General features: G+C 43.9%; 2 protein-coding genes across 2 annotated transcripts in view; one reads left to right on the top strand and one right to left on the bottom strand.

The window, feature by feature from the left end:
- LOC128948757 (CUB and sushi domain-containing protein 2-like) overlaps nt 1-1,584 on the bottom strand; it is a 142,434-nt gene extending 140,850 nt beyond the window's left edge. The window contains exons 1-2 of the mRNA XM_054293519.1: nt 1,529-1,584; nt 1,274-1,386 (exon numbers count right to left, since the gene is read on the bottom strand). Of these exons, the coding sequence (XP_054149494.1) occupies nt 1,274-1,386; nt 1,529-1,584 (169 nt within the window). The remainder of the gene's footprint in view (nt 1-1,273; nt 1,387-1,528) is intronic.
- A 375-nt stretch (nt 1,585-1,959) lies between these two features.
- The window catches only part of LOC128948756 (mastermind-like protein 3), a 29,099-nt gene continuing 14,500 nt past the window's right edge, over nt 1,960-16,558 (top strand). Inside the window, exons 1-2 of the mRNA XM_054293518.1 lie at nt 1,960-1,977; nt 10,662-12,134. Coding sequence (XP_054149493.1) covers nt 1,960-1,977; nt 10,662-12,134 — 1,491 coding nt within the window. The remainder of the gene's footprint in view (nt 1,978-10,661; nt 12,135-16,558) is intronic.

Raw genomic sequence — 16,558 nt, 5'->3', positions numbered from 1 at the left:
CACAACCTCCTTCAAAAACACCACAGGAGTGGTGAGAACACCTCCAAGGAATCCACTCAATCCATTCTGGTCCCACCAGGAGCAGAATCTTCACTGCCAAAGGATCTCCTGTCCCTCAACAGCACCTGAACATCCCCATCCTGAAATCTTTATCCCAATCCTGAATTCTGCCCTGTGAAGGTGAGGAGGGGCTGAGATGGATTTCCTAGAGAAGCTCCTGAATCCCTGGGAATGTCCAAGGCCATGAGGGGACCTGGAGAACCCTGGGACAGTGGACGTGTCAGTGGATAGGCTTTAAGGTCACTCCCAACCCAAACCAGGCTGGGTTTTTCTATGAACACCACACTTTGGGGAATTCCAGCTGGAAAATAACAGCAGCAGGACCATGCAGGGAGGCAGCTGGGGATTCCTGGCTGGGGTTACTCTAAAATGGAGGCTGAGGGTCGTTGTTGGCTTGTTTGTGGTGTTGGAGCTGGTGTGTGCCCCTTACCTCAAGGGGCAATTCAGGTTGTTTAGGGGGTAGGAAGAAGTTTAGCCTAAAATCAGCTTTGGGAGCTGGAAAAGAAGATTTGAGCCCTTTCTTCCTGAGATGGGGGGGTAACCTCTAAGAAGGGTTTATGTTGCCTCCTTATCACAGGGGCTCCATGCTGTTGCTTCCTATCACAAAGGTTCCATACCTGCTTGGTGTTTCTCATGGACATCTCCTCAGAGCTCCTCTGTGACTCTTTCTCCTTCCCACAACAGACAACTAACCCCAATTCCCTTCTCAACCACCCACCCACTCTTTTATAGCACTCTTCTCCTCATTAGTTACAGCTGTGGCCTGTTAAAGTCGGGCCTGTTCCTAATCTTTGCTAATTAGGCCCAGCTGCAACTCCTTAGGGGCAAGATCACTTTCTACACCATCTTTATTTTCTTATATTCTTACAGCTTTAGTCTTCAATCTTTGGCTTAAAAGACCCATGTTCTTTCTACACCATCTTTATTTTCTTATATTCTATCCCCTTACAGCTCTAGTCTTCAATCTTTGGCTTACAAGACCAATGTTTTTATAAACCATTAGAGTTAATTAGAGTTGGAGTCGTTTTCTAGGGTGGCCACAAGGGGAAATAAAACCAGAATGGTTGTGAAATGGGTGAATGAGGAAATCAAACTGGAATGATTTGTGAAATTGAGGAATGAGGAAATCAAACTGGAATGATTGTGGAATAGGTGAAAGAGGCTGGCTGGGGTGGGTGAGGCCAGGCCAGGGCATTTATTTCTCCCTCCTTACCTTGGTACTGGGCACTGAAGCCCTTCTGCCTGTGGTTGCCATCAGAGGTGAAGTGCAGCCTCAGCCAATTTTTGCTGCTGATCACAGGGGCAGGCAAATTCATCCCAGTGAACCTGCAAGAGAGCAAAGCAGCACAGCCACGTCAGGACCACGTCAGGACACCCCAAATCCCCCTCTCCAGGCCAATCATCCTCCCCCAGGACTTTGGGAACTCCTCTGTGGGTACCACACAGCCAAGGAGAGCCCCCTCCCCACTCCAGGGCTACCTCCAGCCCCATATTCCTGATGGGAATCCCTGCTGAGGGCTCCATGTTTGTCATTACAGAGGTTCCCAGTCCTTTTTCCTAAGGCACAGAACATTCCCAAGCTCATCTCTTCACATTTGGTTAACCCCACTCCAAAATCTTGTTTATTTTAACTCAGGAAGGGAAAGGATGGCAAGAACATCCTTATTTTTTATTTTATTTATGACCAATCCCAACCTGAGGAAGATTCCAGCCAGGATCACAAATGAACAACTCCAGAACCCAGCAGCAGCCCTTCATATTTGTTCATAATTTTATTTCCTTTTAAAACATGATGTTGTTTGCTTCATTTTTAACTCCAGATCACAATTCCTGGCTGAGTTTTGTCCCAAACCAAGTTTTAGACTGGAACAACACTTCAGACTGAGACTGAGGTCCACAATGGTGACATTCACCATGGTGAGGACACCAATGCTCTCTGTGTTCCTGCTAATGAAAGTTAATCATTTTAATCCCTAATTATCACTTATTTAAAAATTAGTGCAATTTCAACACCCATTATTGGCATTCCAACACCTTTCAGTGGCATCTAACACCTTTTATTGCCATTTCAACACCCCATTTTTACCATTCCAACATTCTTTTTTGACATCCCAACACCCCCTGCTTTTTTAACAAAGGCAAAAGGATCCTGGGAATCTGTTCCATCCGGAAGATATTTCAGATTTGATTATTAAACATTATTTAGCAGCAGACCTGGCAGCCCATGGAGCACCTGAAGAGCCCTTCAGCCACCCAGCCCATCCAGAGGTGACCTCAGGCTGGAATTGGCAGCGTTAATTAATGGCATCCCTGCGCTCCCAGTCCCTTAATGAGCTGGCAGGGTGATTAGTGCATAACTAAAGCATCTCTGCCACCTACAGTACAATCCAAACCCTGGATTATCCCGTGCCTGGATCCTGAAGTGCTCTGGGATGATTTAAAACTGGGATTTAAGGTTGTTCCCAATCATTTCTCCATGGATTCTCTCCATCCCTGTTCCCAGCTCTTTCAGGAGGATGAGGTGGAGCAGAAATGGATCCTCTGTGGCTTTTTGCCATCCTTGGGGAACTCCAAGGCAGCTGAACCCACTGAATTGGAAACTTTCTCAAAGATTGAGTTCAAACAAACAGATTTGGGGCTGAGATCAAACAAGGGATGCCCCAAACCCAGATTTGGGGCTGAGATCAAACATGGGATGCCCCAAACCCATCCTGAGTAAGTTCTCCTGGCTGGTTTTTATGACAACACCCTTAAATTCAATGTTTTCACCCCTCAAGGGCCATTTCATTGTTTATTCTGCAGCAGCAAACCCCTCAGGAATAATCTTTAGCTATGCAGAGCCAAATTTCCCTTTCACAGCTGTAATTCAAGTGCCTGAGATAAAAACCAGACAAGAATGAAGCAAAGCTGCCTGAATGAGGCTCAACTTCTCCTGTCCCACATCCCTGGATTTGGTTTTGATCAGCACATCCTTGAAGGGTGGATTCATCCCAAACCTGAGATGTTTTTCCCTTGTGTGACACCAAATCCTCCACATTAAACAAAATTCCTTAATTCAAAACAAGGAGGGGTTAATGCCATCAAAACTCTTTTTGAAGAAAAAGCACTGAAGTGAGGCCTTCTCAACTCTTTTTTATTTCTTTCCTTGCTCTCTCACTTCCCACTGAATCCAGGCATGAAATATTTATCCCTTTCCCTCCCCTGGCACAATTAGTATGGCTGTACATGGCTGGCACTGATTACTCTGCATTCACGTCCCATTATCTATTTACAATCCCAATTCCTGCTTTAATTTGTTTCCACGCAGAGAGGAAGAAAAGGAAGGGGGAAAAAAAATCAATAAAGTGTCACAAAGTGAGGCAGAAGCACTGGAGCAGCAGGAGGAGATGTTTGCACACAGATTTGGAGCACCCTGAAATTCGATTATCAGCAATTTGGCCATTAGTTCTTCTTAAATGGACCCAAATACGATGAGAATTCCTGGTGTGGATGCTGCAAACCCCGTGCAGGAGTCAAAGGCACGACTGAAGGCAGGAATTCCATCTCAAATCCTGCTATTTCAGGTGAAATATCTTGGGTCTGCTTTGCAATTCTTACTGTATCATTAATTGTTCAATCTGTACTTAGATAACCTGCACTCCTTTAAAGGTATTTGTCCTTGCAGGGAAATCTTCAGCTGACTTATGTCCTCGGCCAAGCTGCCTGTTCAGGGAACAGATGGGAAAAAGGAGGCTAAATTTACCATTTTGTTTGCAGCACAGTATGACCTATTCACAAGATTTTTCTTTTAATGTGTTAGTTGTGGAAATCTGTTAATTTGATATTTAAATTATTTTCAAGTGGAAGCCTCATTTATGGTGTTACCTCAAGAGGGTGACTAAAATCTGTGGGCTTGAACAGGTACAGTGTGTAGACCATGTGGCTCTCATTTCCTTCCTTTTCCAGTTGTATGAAACACTTTGCTTCAGAAAGCATGAACTTGAACTTAGCCATGTGGAAGAATGCCTGGAATGACTTAGCCCACACTGATTTGAGGAACTGGAAGGTGCTGCCTCATGCACCTATGGAACACGTAGCTCTGTTGCCACGAGGTGATGTGTGTTGGGAGTTAACACCAGGGATGTGAATGTGCAGGAAGACAACTGTGCCATTTCTGCTTTCAGCCTTCTGTCCGCCTGGTCTCTCTGCTAGAGATCATGCACTAGACAGGCTTCGGTAGTAACAGAGATCCAGTAGGAACTCACAGTCCATGGCAATCTGTGGTGCCATCAGGGGATTTCTGTCATGCCTTCACCATCTCTTCTGGTTCTTCCTTCAGAGTTTCTCTGAGGATAGTCTGCAGTAATATATTATGTATGTAGGTTGTGCCAGGGCAGTATTTTGCAAGCAGCTGGAAGATAATTTGCCTGCCCCAAGCATAGGAAGGGCTTTTCCCTTACATCAGTCAGACAAGGTTTTGGTCTGTCAGTTCTGAAGTCAGGAATAGAGCTCACATGCTACTGGTGCCTTAATGACAAGGAGAGCAGAGCCTGTGTCACAGAGCTGCTCCTCCTTTGCAGAGGACAGGAATGCTTTCATGTCCAACATACCCCTTTGCTAGGCAGCCAGGATGCCATCAACATATTCACTAGCCTGCTACAACTTGTGCTCGTGCAAGGATGGACTGGGACAAGATTTTTCCCAGGAAACCATTCCAGTGTCACATACACAGTTTAAAGAGCTGCTGAGTAGCTGTGGTGCACGTGCAACAGCACCAGGTGTGCTGTTTTGCTTCTTCTTAGTTTAAAACACAAGAGGTTCCTGCATTTCTTTTCAATCCTGATTTGTGGTAATTTGGGAGGCACAGCTTTAATAATCTCCAGAGTGCTTTTTATCATTACCCTCTCTTCTGTCCAGATACGAAGCAGATTGGAAAGGGTGAAGACTTATCAGAACAACTCCCAGACACGTCAATTGGAGGCTGCCTGACTAAATTCTCATAACACACCCTGAAAATGCAGCTCGTGCCATCTGCAAGGACAGTTTCGGAGAGAGCAGATCGCAGCTGCTGGGTGAGAGAGGCAGCAATAGGTACTGCCAGCTCAGTAGTTCAGCTTATAGGCTCTTACACCTTCCTGAGACTTGCACAAATGGAGCAGTGCTGGCACTGCAATGAGGTCACTGCTTTGCCAGTGTTTACCCCATTGGGCCAAAGCAGGATTAAATGAGACAGATCTCTGCAGGACACTGCAAGTGTCATTGGGAAGCTGCTGTGGAGCTGGTAGGCTTAAAACACTGGTGACAAGATGTGGCTGTACCTCAGGCAACATTGGCTTTTGAATGGCAGTGTCAGAGGTGATACAGCAAGGAGGTGCATGCAAAAAATCCTTTCAAAGGTTGAAGCTGAATTTCTGGCATGCAAATGGAAATGCTGATTATTCCTTACTGATCTTAGATGCTGTCATGTCAAATCCACTTGCTTAGTGTCACTTCATAGCCACCCCTGGGACACTTCCTGAATTGTTGATAGGATTTAAGCACAGCACAAGAAGTTAAGTAGGAAACTTTGCTCAGTCTTTAGGGTACAGGCTGGAGACTGCTGAATTGGGGGGGGTGTTTGGCAGAGCTCATGGTAACTACTCCCTGTTGGAGGTAAGAAGTACCAAGATCTTTCTATAGAAGCTCTAGGAGAAGAAGGGAGAAGAAAGAGGGGGAAAACTCAGGAACAGACACACTGGTGTGTTGCAGACCTCTTTTATGAAAATTTCTTTCCTTAGGATTTTTCCTCCTGAGAAGCCAAGAGGCCTCAGGAACAAAATGTAAACAATCATTATCTGCTGCTGTGGAATGCAACAGGTGCATCTGTGATTGGCCCATGTTGGATGTTTGTAATTAATGGCCAGTCACAGTCAGCTGGCTTGGACAGAGAGCCGAGTCACAAACCTTTGCTATCATTCTTTCCTATTCTATTCTTAGCCAGCCTTCTGATGAAATCCTTTCTTCTATTCTTTAAGTATAGTTTTAATGTAATATATATAATAAAATAATAAATCAGCCTTCTGAAACATGGAGTCAGATCCTCATCTCTTCCCTCATCCTAAGACCCCTGTGAACATGGTCACACTGTTGGGAGGGAGAGTAGAAACCCTAGAGGAAGACCCAAGACTTAAATTCATTTCATGGAAAGGAACTGAAGGTCATGGTGACTGGTGGGCCAGACTGATTCAACATGAAGAACTGAAATGATCAATTTTTAACAGAAAGAGTCTCAGAAGAGCATGTGGAGAAGATAATAAGCCCTGTTTTTTGTAACCATGCATATCCTCTGAGTGAGATGGACTTTGCTCCTGGTGGGAAAGCAGAGAAACTAGCCAAAGCCCAAAGATAACTCCAGAGCAGGGCACATTCCAGCAGAGCTGGGAAGCCAAGTGCACCAAACCTCTCAGAATTGCTGCCTTTGTCTTGTATTGAAGCTGCTGGAGCTGCCCTAGGCAGAGGAAAGTCAGTGGCTGCATGCAGCTGGTACACAAAAACACGTGACAAAGTGACATCAGCCTCCTGCTCTGGGGGCTCAGAGGAGCAGTGGACCTGTGTCAGACCCTGTGAACAGGGCATAGAGAGAATTTATCCTCTCGGCTCCCCGCCTCGCCCTGGTTTTTGTGCTGTTCTTTGAGGAGCAATGAAAGGATGTTCTGGTGCCACAGCCTCAGTCCCTGCCGTGCGCTGGGGCTGGAGCAGCCGCCCACCAAGGCAGCTCCTGGTGGAGGATGGGCCCGGCTGTTGCTATAACAACTGCACCTCTGTCTCGTTCCTTTTGAGAGATGGATTGCTGCTGGGGAGATGAAGCGCAGCAGCCTCTCCTCACTGATGAAAGCCCTGCCACAGCCTCCCCACACTGCCGTGCATCTGCTGGCTCTGCCACGGCCTGTCCGAGCAGCGCTGGCCAGGGTTTCAGGATGGGCTGCATCCCAACCCTTCAGCTCGGTGTGTGTTTGTGTTTCTGTGCCCCTGCCTCTCCTCCAACCGAGAGCCATTTAAAAAGTCAACCTGCCAAAATCTGACCTTTTCTCAGTCTGCGACTAGAGTTTTTTCAAAGGCTTATAAAGAACTGATAGTCCTGCTTCCCCCTCTTGTGCTTTGGGGTAGAAAACAGCAGTGAAATGAAGATTCATCAGCCAAGTATTTTGTGTGAATAAAGCTAAAAGTTTGTGAAGCTGAAAGGGGGTTGTTTTATTTCAATATTTTCCTTTGATTTTGATATTTTCCTTTTGTTTTTATTCTATGTGTCAACAATCTTCTGTTCCGAGACCTAAATCTCTCAGCTCCTGCTAATATCTTCACAATGCATGCCATAAAACATGCACAAACTGTGTGCTTGTACTGAGAAGGAGAGAGAGGGTACTTTAAAAGGTACTATTTTACTTCAGGGATTGTGTTTATAGAGGGAAGGGGAAGTGCTGGGGTTTTAGTCTAAGACACTCTGGAATCCTGATTGTGGTAAACTGTTTGCCAGTATATGCTCAGTGTAGGATATCCAAACCATTCAAGAGTTCATATGGTGATTGGGAATTAAATCAAGATATGAAAAGGAAATATTTCATTAAAATCATTTGATAAGAGTATTTCTGCATTGTACCTCAAAAAAAAGGAGATACATTTATTGTCATGGCTCCCAACTCCCCCAAAATGCTGGAATCAAGAGGCTTCCCCAGCATGTTGCCTTCTAACAAACCTTTCACATTAAGTCTTTGTCTACCTACAGTTTTTCAATGAGCAAACAAAGAAGACAAAAATATTAGTGCCTGTTAGCCCCCCCAAATCCAAAAGCTTCTGAAGGAGAACGATGTGGATAAACAAAATTAGAATAGATTTAATTTAATTTCTTTTTACAAAAAAGCACGACTTCTGTATGTTTCATATTTCATAGAAAATAGTTTTCATGTCAAGCTGCTTTTTGTTGTAATGCATAATAACATGATTATGAATATTTATATACTGGGCTAAAGTCACTGTCTATTTGTACAGGGGGACATACAAGTTCCAGCACATGATGAAACTTTAGGAACTGATATTTTTAGGGCTGGTTATTTGGTTATTTTCCACTAGATAGTTTTGATTTTTTTGGAAAATTCTTTTGAATTTGTATATTCATATACAAATAAGGTGATAGATTCAGGATAAAATGGTAAATGTTTTAAAACCTGGAAGTGTGAAACCATGTTAAAGCATATCACTCTCACCAATATTTTTGTAGAGTATTCATTCAAACTTGCAAAATGTATGGAGTCAGTTCACTTGTATTCCTCAGGAGATAATCACTCTCACTGGTCCCTGCCTTGTCATTAGGGAATTTTTTCCCCCATATTTTCCTTATAGAACTTTACTTCATGATGAGAAGCCTGCCACCATGTCCTGTTCTTACTTTATCCCAGCACTGATCAATATGAAGTTGGGGTAAAGGGCCATGACACATTTTGAACATTTCTTCAAATCCTGGTTTTGCCTGAGCATTCCCATTGGGCTCACTCTTGAGTCACTTGCTGTTGGGGGAATGCAGTTTTTCTGCTGTGGCAATAGGGACTTTGCAGTGTGATGGCTTAGGAGCTGAAATGGGTGATTTCAGCTGTAAATTGTGGGAGGGGCCCATTAAGGGCAGTATTTAAGTATACTATTTTTACATTTACATAAATATGCTATTTTAACCCATTACATCAACTGACCAACCTGTGCCAACACCTCACCATCCTCACCGGGAAGAATTTCTTACTAATATCTAACCTAAACCCACCTTCTGTCAGTTTGAATCCATTTCAAACTTGTCCTGTCACTTGTAGAAGTCCTTCTCCAGCTCTCTTGTAGGCCCTCTGGGTGCTGGAAGGTGCTATAAAGGTCTGCCCAGAACCTTCTCATCTCCAAGATGAGCATCCACACCTCTCCAAATTCAGGGTTTTGAGACCAGACACTGGAGAGGGGAGCCCAGCCATGGGGCAGAGGCTGTGGTTACAGGGCAGCTGGTCTGTGTGGCACCACAGAAGCACAAAGGGGAGGAATTTCTGCCTGCAGGAGGCTTGGCACACACTGGCTTTGTGCAGGGTGGAACAGGCAGTAAAGTCTTGGCCACTTATGCCAACAGTGACTTCCCACATTAAAAAGCTGATCTGCTCCAGTGAAAATCAAGGAGTTGATGGTCTGCTTAGGCTCATGGCACTGTCTTTCTGCCTGGCTCTCTGCAAAAGAGCAGCCTCACAGTAGCTTGGTGTCCCATGCACGCTGAGCTGTGGCTGCAGCAATGCCTGTGCTGGCCACATCCCTCTGCACTGTGTGATGAAAGAGGGGCAAGAGAAGGGCACAGCCTTCCCAGAACCCGGGCAAGATACGGGTTTGCTTGCCCATCTTATGCATGGGATGAAAGGGGGACCAGCCCTCTGGGAGGGGAGAAATAAATGAGATCTGGATTATGAGAAGAAAGAAGGTTGAGGACCTCTAGGTTAGGGAAGGGGTGGGAGTTGCATATCTGGGACTTTCCTACCAGTAAGAATACTTTAAAAACTGATAAAATCTTTCAGTATTTTGTCTTCTATTGTTCTAGTATCAAGGATGCAAGCGTGTCCTGAAGGCGTTTGCTGGAGCTGTGACCTCTTTGCTTCCTCCCCTCCCCACTATTGTTTTTTGCCTTAGTGAAGAGAGACGCTTTTTTAGCCTGGTACATAAGTAAAGGACTCTGCTTGGGTGTGAGTGGGGAGGACTGCTGCTTGCTGCAGTTCTTTGCTATGCTTCTACAACCAGATTCAAAACTGATGTTAATACACTATTTTTTTATAAAATTCCTATATTCCAATTTATTTGCTTTTCTGTAGACTTGCCTGGCCATTATTTCTGTTAGCTATTTATGTTTTATGTTAGCCCTTAGCACATAGTCACATAGTTGATTCCTTTTTTTTTTTTCATTATTTGATTGAGTTAAAGTTATGCAAAGCACCTTCTGTTTTCTAGGGTGGATTTTTTTTTTCTCCCTTAAAAGTGATTCTCAATGTGTTAGCCAAGAACATAGGGCTAAGCAAATGAAACTATGCAATTTTTTTTTTGTCAACAACACATTTCAATATAAGTAGTCAATCAATTATATTGCAGTTACTTTTTTAAGAAGCTTCTAGAAACTTCCAACAACAACAAAAAAATTTGGAGTGACTAGTAAGTTTTAGTGATTCCTTTTTTCTCTTTTTTAAAATTCCATTTTAAGACTCCTCACTGTGTTAGGCACACTGTTTAAATCTTATCCCTGTATTAGGCACTAAAATGTCAAATTAGTCAACTTGCTCCCTAAATTTCTTGGAAGCTAGCACAGATTCAGCTTGGAAAGCACAGACATATTTTACAGTTCTGCTTTCCTAGTCAAAGGAAGGTTTGGTTTGGGACAGTGGGAAGTGTTTGGTTGTTGGGGGGTTTTTAGACTGTGTTTTCAAAGTGATCGAGGCATAAGAATGAAATCAGAGAAACCTCCTAACCAGTTTTGAAACTTATTGTCACTGGCTTGATGAGGAGCCTCTTGTCACAGTGCCCATGAGCACTTCTTTTGCGTCTGCAAATGGTTAATTTTTTCCTTTCCTCTTGTTTTCTTTAAGCTTCAAGAGACAGTCAAAAGGAAGTTGGAAGGCGCACGTTCACCTCTCAATGGAGAGCAGCAGAATGGAGTTTGCGATGGGGGCTTTTCTCCAACCAGCAAGCGGACACGCAAGGATGGGCCAGGCATTGAGGCAATCAACAGCTTGCCCATTAATCTGCCTTTGCCTGCTGTTTCTCCTCTTCACCAGCTTGACATGAAAGCTCCTGTGCTCCTGCAGAACAGTGGAACTCACAGGAGTAGTCTGGAAGACTTGGGTGAAAACGGTGGGCTTTCTGAGATAAAGCTCCCTGTTAACGGCTGCAGCGAGCTGGATGATGGTTTTAACATCCTGCACAACAAGGAGCTAAAGCAAGAGCCCCTGGATGACTCCAACTGCATAGACACTTCTGAAACATCTCTTTCCAATCAGAACAAGCTCTTCTCAGACATTAACCTAAATGATCAGGAGTGGCAGGAGCTCATAGACGAGCTGGCGAACACCGTCCCAGAAGATGATATACAGGATTTGTTCAATGAAGACTTTGAAGAGAAGAAGGAGCCTGAATATCCCAGGCCTGCCACAGAGACTCAGGAGAGCGCGAGCGTGAAAAGTGATCCATCCCATTCTCCATTCACTCATGTCCCATTGGGATCTCCCCAGGTCAGACCATCTTCTTCCGGTCCTCCATTTTCCAACATCTCCTCAGGCTCCAGCGTTGCCTCAGCATCCAGCGCGCCGCTGGCCCCAGTCCCTGCTGGCTCTCCAGCAAATTGTGTGGTGCAGTCCCCTCAGACCCCCGGCCAGGCCCACACTCCCGGACAAACGCAGGGGCGCTCCGGGAATGGCTTCCTGATGAGCGCGGCCTCGGCCGTGGCGGGCTCAGGGCCTGGCCCCAGCGCTGACCTGTCCCCAGCCGAGCAGCTCAAGCAGATGGCAGCCCAGCAGCAGCAAAGGGCCAAGCTCATGCAGCAGAAGCAGCAGCACCCAAATCAGCCCTCAAGCTGGTCACCAGGGGGGCCTCCATCCAGTCCCTACGGAGCACCCTTCAGTGCAGACAAACCAAATAGCCCAATGATGTATTCTCAAGCCTTTAACAACCAAAACCCTGTAGTACCTCCTATGGCAAACAACCCCCAGAAGACCACAATCAATAACTACCTCCCTCAAAATCATATGAACATGATCAGTCAGCAGCCAAATAATTTGGTCACAAACTCCTTGGGCAAGCAGCCCAATCTGCTTTCTTATGGCAACACCAAACCTCTGACCCATTTCAGCACTGAGCTGGGTCAGATGATGGCCCCGGCAATGGCAAACCCCGGGAAGAACACCATGGTGCCCTACATCCAGCAGCAGCAGCAGGCCCAGCAGGCCCAGGTGCCAGCCCACGTGGCACACCTGAGCGAGGAGCAGAAACGCATGCTCATCATGAAGCAGAAAGGAATGATAAATCAGCCCGTGGGATATGCAGCACTCCCTGCCCTTGGTCAGGTAAGTGAGTGCACAACCAGAGGCTGATACAAGGGCTTTGTACAGTGGGCCTCTTGTGTTGCTAATACAGAGTCTGACACCTCTTTGTGCAGTCTCCTCCATTTGTCTCCTCTTTCTCCTGGAAAATATGGAATGTCATTGCAGATGCTTCTTGGATTTTTCATGTGGTATTGCAGCCTGATTATTTTAAGAACTGAAATTATGTTGCACTATGCTTCAGTTGTTAATTCAGTGCTCTCTCCCTGTGTCTCTTCTGATGAGTGCTTGGGGCCACTCTGGGAAATTTTGAGTTAGAAGTCATTCTTCCTTGGAGGGTTTATTTCCTTTTTTTTGTAATGCAAGACTTGGTGGTTGTGGATCCCAAACCACTGCATGGCTTAGTTCACCACAGTGTAGCGAGCATTGTGAAAAAAAGATGGAGCAGCTGGTCCCTTCTTCTTGGGGTAGAGATCAAGCTACCTCTAAACAGCATTTTTGGCATTTTGGCTCTGGGAGCAAAGGAAAAATATTTTGGGTTCTGAGTGCTTTTGGTTTTAACTGGAAAAAGTAAGAACAACAGAATGCTTTTAGTGGTGCTTGGGCCATGATGATGAGATGGTTTATTCTGGGACTTTCAAGTAGTCGTTAGCAACCCCAAGTATTTTGTCTTTCAGCAAGAGGCTAAAGCCATGTTGGCTTCAGAGCCCTGGCATCACTGTCTCGTGTATTCCATGCTAAGCTCTGGTGCAGCAGTTGCCAGGCGTGGGGAATACTTTGTAATGAGTTAATAACCAGTTGGAATATTGCTTATATCAATGCCCTATCACCTCCTCGGTCAGCAGGGTGTTCCTAGCTGTGCAGCCCCTGTAAAGATCTGCCCATGGAAAGGTTCAAGAACAAATTTTCTAAATGTTGTATTGAGAGTTTTAAAATGGATTAAAGTTAATAATCAATTCTCAAAGTGATGTCTTTGCAGAAGTTATGTGCCACCAAAACAGGTCAAGAAATCTGATATACACCAATAGTGTACAATACACTCATAGAATTGATGGTTGATCATTTTAGCATAACATCTTTTCACCAAATTAGCTGTTTACACACCACCTACAGGGAATACTTCATTCTGAGCATGGTTTAGCTGTGACTCACACTGTAATGCATGTAGAAATACAGCAAATTTTGTTATTCCTTCAGCTTATGGAGTTTGGGGATCAACCAATAAGGAGAAGTAGGAGCTTTACCAGGTCAGACCACATCACATATTATTTAAAGTTAACTGCAAAACAAAAAGAAATGTTCATCTGCCTCGTGGTTTTGGTTCAGGATGTATGGTGACAGCTCAAAGGTTCATATTTTTATATTAATTCTGCTTGCCTATTTTATTAGACATAGGTGATCTAAAGCCTCTTCTTTTGGAAAAGGCTTATCTAGAGAAATATTGCAATAATGACTTAGACTGTAATTGTAGCTACAGGTTTGTCATTTTGTAACTAAGAGGCGGAGGATGCTTGGTCATGCTGCCAATGCTTTATTGTTTCTTGCCTTTGCTTTTGTTAAATCTGCTGAACTCAAAGACCCATCAAAGAGCTGAGAGGATGACCTGCCTGTGTGGAAGAGTTAATGCCATCTCCTCCATTTCATAAGTTGAGAAATTCATGTTAATATCTCTCTGCAATTCCACAATATGAATGGATAGCCAAGGTTTCATTTATCTAATCTCATTCAGTTCCTTTTTTCTTATAAGTGTAGGAAAAACTGGATATTTGGATAGAATTAGATATTCTTTCATAAACAAGTCCAGATATTAAGTCATTTCTGTGACTTATAAAGAAGAAGCTTAGGGCAGAGCCATACATAGTTTGTTATAGTCAGGGATAGTTTGTTTGAGTCAGGGATTTTTTCAGAGGTGCCCTGAAGGTAATTTTGATGGGATTTTTTTTCTGGAGCGGAGTGTTAAATCCAGAGGCAGATTCTGACTCGTCGATATCCAAAAAACCTCATGGTCGGTCCTGACTTGTCTACCTTACCAAGACTCTTTCCTACCAATATTACCTCATACCTGACTGTTCTCCCCTTGGTCAGACTCAGAATTCCCTGCTCTCTACCTTGCTCCATGTCCCCTGATCTGCCCCAAAACCATTTGTTAGTTTGTGAGCATGTGGCAGGTGTTGCCCGTTTTTGGTCTTGTTTTTTTCTGGGTGGTTCTTCCATTCTTACTTGGCTGGGGCTCATAGGCTAACCCAGCAAGTAGATTTGCACAGATTTGCTTGGTATTTGAGGGATAGAGATTCTCTTCTCTTGTGGTTCTCATGTCATAATAAAAGAAATCAGTTCCCCCCTCAAGACACAACAATCGCTTTGTTTAGACTTTTTATATTATTTTAGAAATAAAAGGGAGAAAACCTGAACCCACCTCCTTCTCAAAAATTACACTGTTTTTTAAGCTAAAATGTTCCATTAAGTTTTTGAGATCTATGCAAGGTTTTATGTGAGGCAATTTTTCTCTTCTTCCTCAAACCAAAAAGTAATTTCAAACTGAAGAAAAGTAAAAAGGTTTTCTTTGGGAAATTTAGAAATAATTAACTGTGCTTTTTCTTAGTTCCAGCTGTTCTATATGAATGCATAATGGTAAGAAAAAAAACCAGCCCAAAGGAATAACTGTTGAATGGCTGAGGCAAAATTTGATGTTTGGAGCCAAGTGTGTGAGGGAAAGTAATGAGAGGTCAAAACAAAACAGAATTCTCTGTGGGTGTAAGAACAGTAAAACTAGACTGCAGCTATTTGCCTGCATGGGACTGTGAGAATGCTGCAATTGTTTCCTAATGAAACCACTAGTTATTTTGTTTAAAATTGTAGAGATGCGAATGAAGGAGAGAAATGACACCATCCTGCAAGCATATTTCATATTTAATTATCTGCCCTTTGTTTTAATCTTATGCAATCAAGATGCATCATCTGCTCAGTCTGGTTTTGCATGCCAAAGTGAATACTGCTAAATCCTCCAAGTTACTGCTGGTAGAGAGCTGAAACCAGTTGTTCCATTGCTTGGCTAGAGAATGTGTCAGAATAACTGGTCTTTTCCACTTTATAAAACACAGTTGAAGTGGTAACTCTTTGATTCATAGAAACTTCTCCATTTGTTTAAGATTTATAAAAATACAGCGTTGTGTGATTTTTTCCTTGTCAAGTTTCATGAAGACTTACAGTGTGTATTATTCACATCTGTAAAGAAAATGTTTTGTGTTATTTTTAGAAGCAGATATTTTGTATTACTGACTGCACAAAATGTATATTAAATGTCCTCTGTTTTACTTCTTTTCCTTCCTACATGATCTAGGTTGCTACATAAAGAGCAGTTTGTCCTGTTATTTAGTAAGATCCAATAGTTTAATGATTCAGTGTGTGCCAATCAACTCTCCTTCAGTTTTATTCATTACAACTGCAGTTGTGAAGCACTGTGGTTTTGAAAAGTCTATAGCCAGTAGCAGCATATTTTTACATAGAGTGCTACCCTTTCCTGGTGGTTTTTTGTGCCATTTTTTTCCTGAAAGCGCAAGTTAGCATCATCAGTTTTAGCTTTCCAATCTCATAGCCCATTCCAGCTGCTCTGAGCTCAGCATGCACCTGACCTGTGTCTGTGTGAAGGAGTGCTCTCTGATGGTCAGTCTGTACTCCCGGCATGGCTAGGATGTTCCACATCACCACCAAGGTGTACCTCACATCTCTGACTTCGTATTTTGTCTTTCATTTTATCTTTGTGGGTCCTATTTCTGATGCTTTCCAAAACATTTCTAAATAGTCAAGCCTTATGCCACATAGAAGCATTAGGTTATCGGTATGTGTGTTCCCTGCAGAAAGATTTCCTAACGTTGCAACGTGTGAGTGTCCATAGTAGGAACACTCAAGATCTCTTGAAAGACTGTCCAAGTGAGTGGTTAAGTGCAGATTTGGAGTCCTTTGCTCAGGAGGTTCTGCCAAACCCCAGCTGATGCATCTAATTTGCTGAAGAACGTGGCTTCTGCTCTCTCAGCAAAGATTTCATTCCTCATGGGCAATGGGAAGCTTGCCCTCTCTATGTTAATGCTCACCAGCTCAGTGTTGTCTGCCACAGCCAAACTTGTTAATAAGGAGGGGAGCAGATCAGCTGCTCCCTGTATTCTTTGTTCTGTTGTTGCATTCTGGAGTCCTCCCACTCACACTCAGCCCCTTTTTCATGTGTGAGAGGAACATTTTGTGTGCCTTAGCCTGCAAGCATATCTTACACACTGGGACAAAGCCACCCATTCTGTGGCAGCACATCTCCCAGACAGGGGCTTAGTCCTCATTTACACCCGGTGGGAGCTTGTTAGCAGCTCTTCCTGGACAGTAAGAGAGGAGCTGCCCGGAGAGGACCAAGTACCTCATGAGAAAGCAAGCCCAACTTTAGCAGCATTGTCACAAAATTG

This window comes from Melozone crissalis, unplaced genomic scaffold (assembly GCF_028551555.1).
Source record: "Melozone crissalis strain CALT ecotype California unplaced genomic scaffold, PUWL_Pcris_2 ptg000156l_1, whole genome shotgun sequence".
In the NCBI taxonomy this organism is placed as follows: domain Eukaryota; kingdom Metazoa; phylum Chordata; class Aves; order Passeriformes; family Passerellidae; genus Melozone; species Melozone crissalis.
Note: the sequence above shows the minus strand (reverse complement) of the source record. Positions and strands in the feature narration are given on the sequence as shown.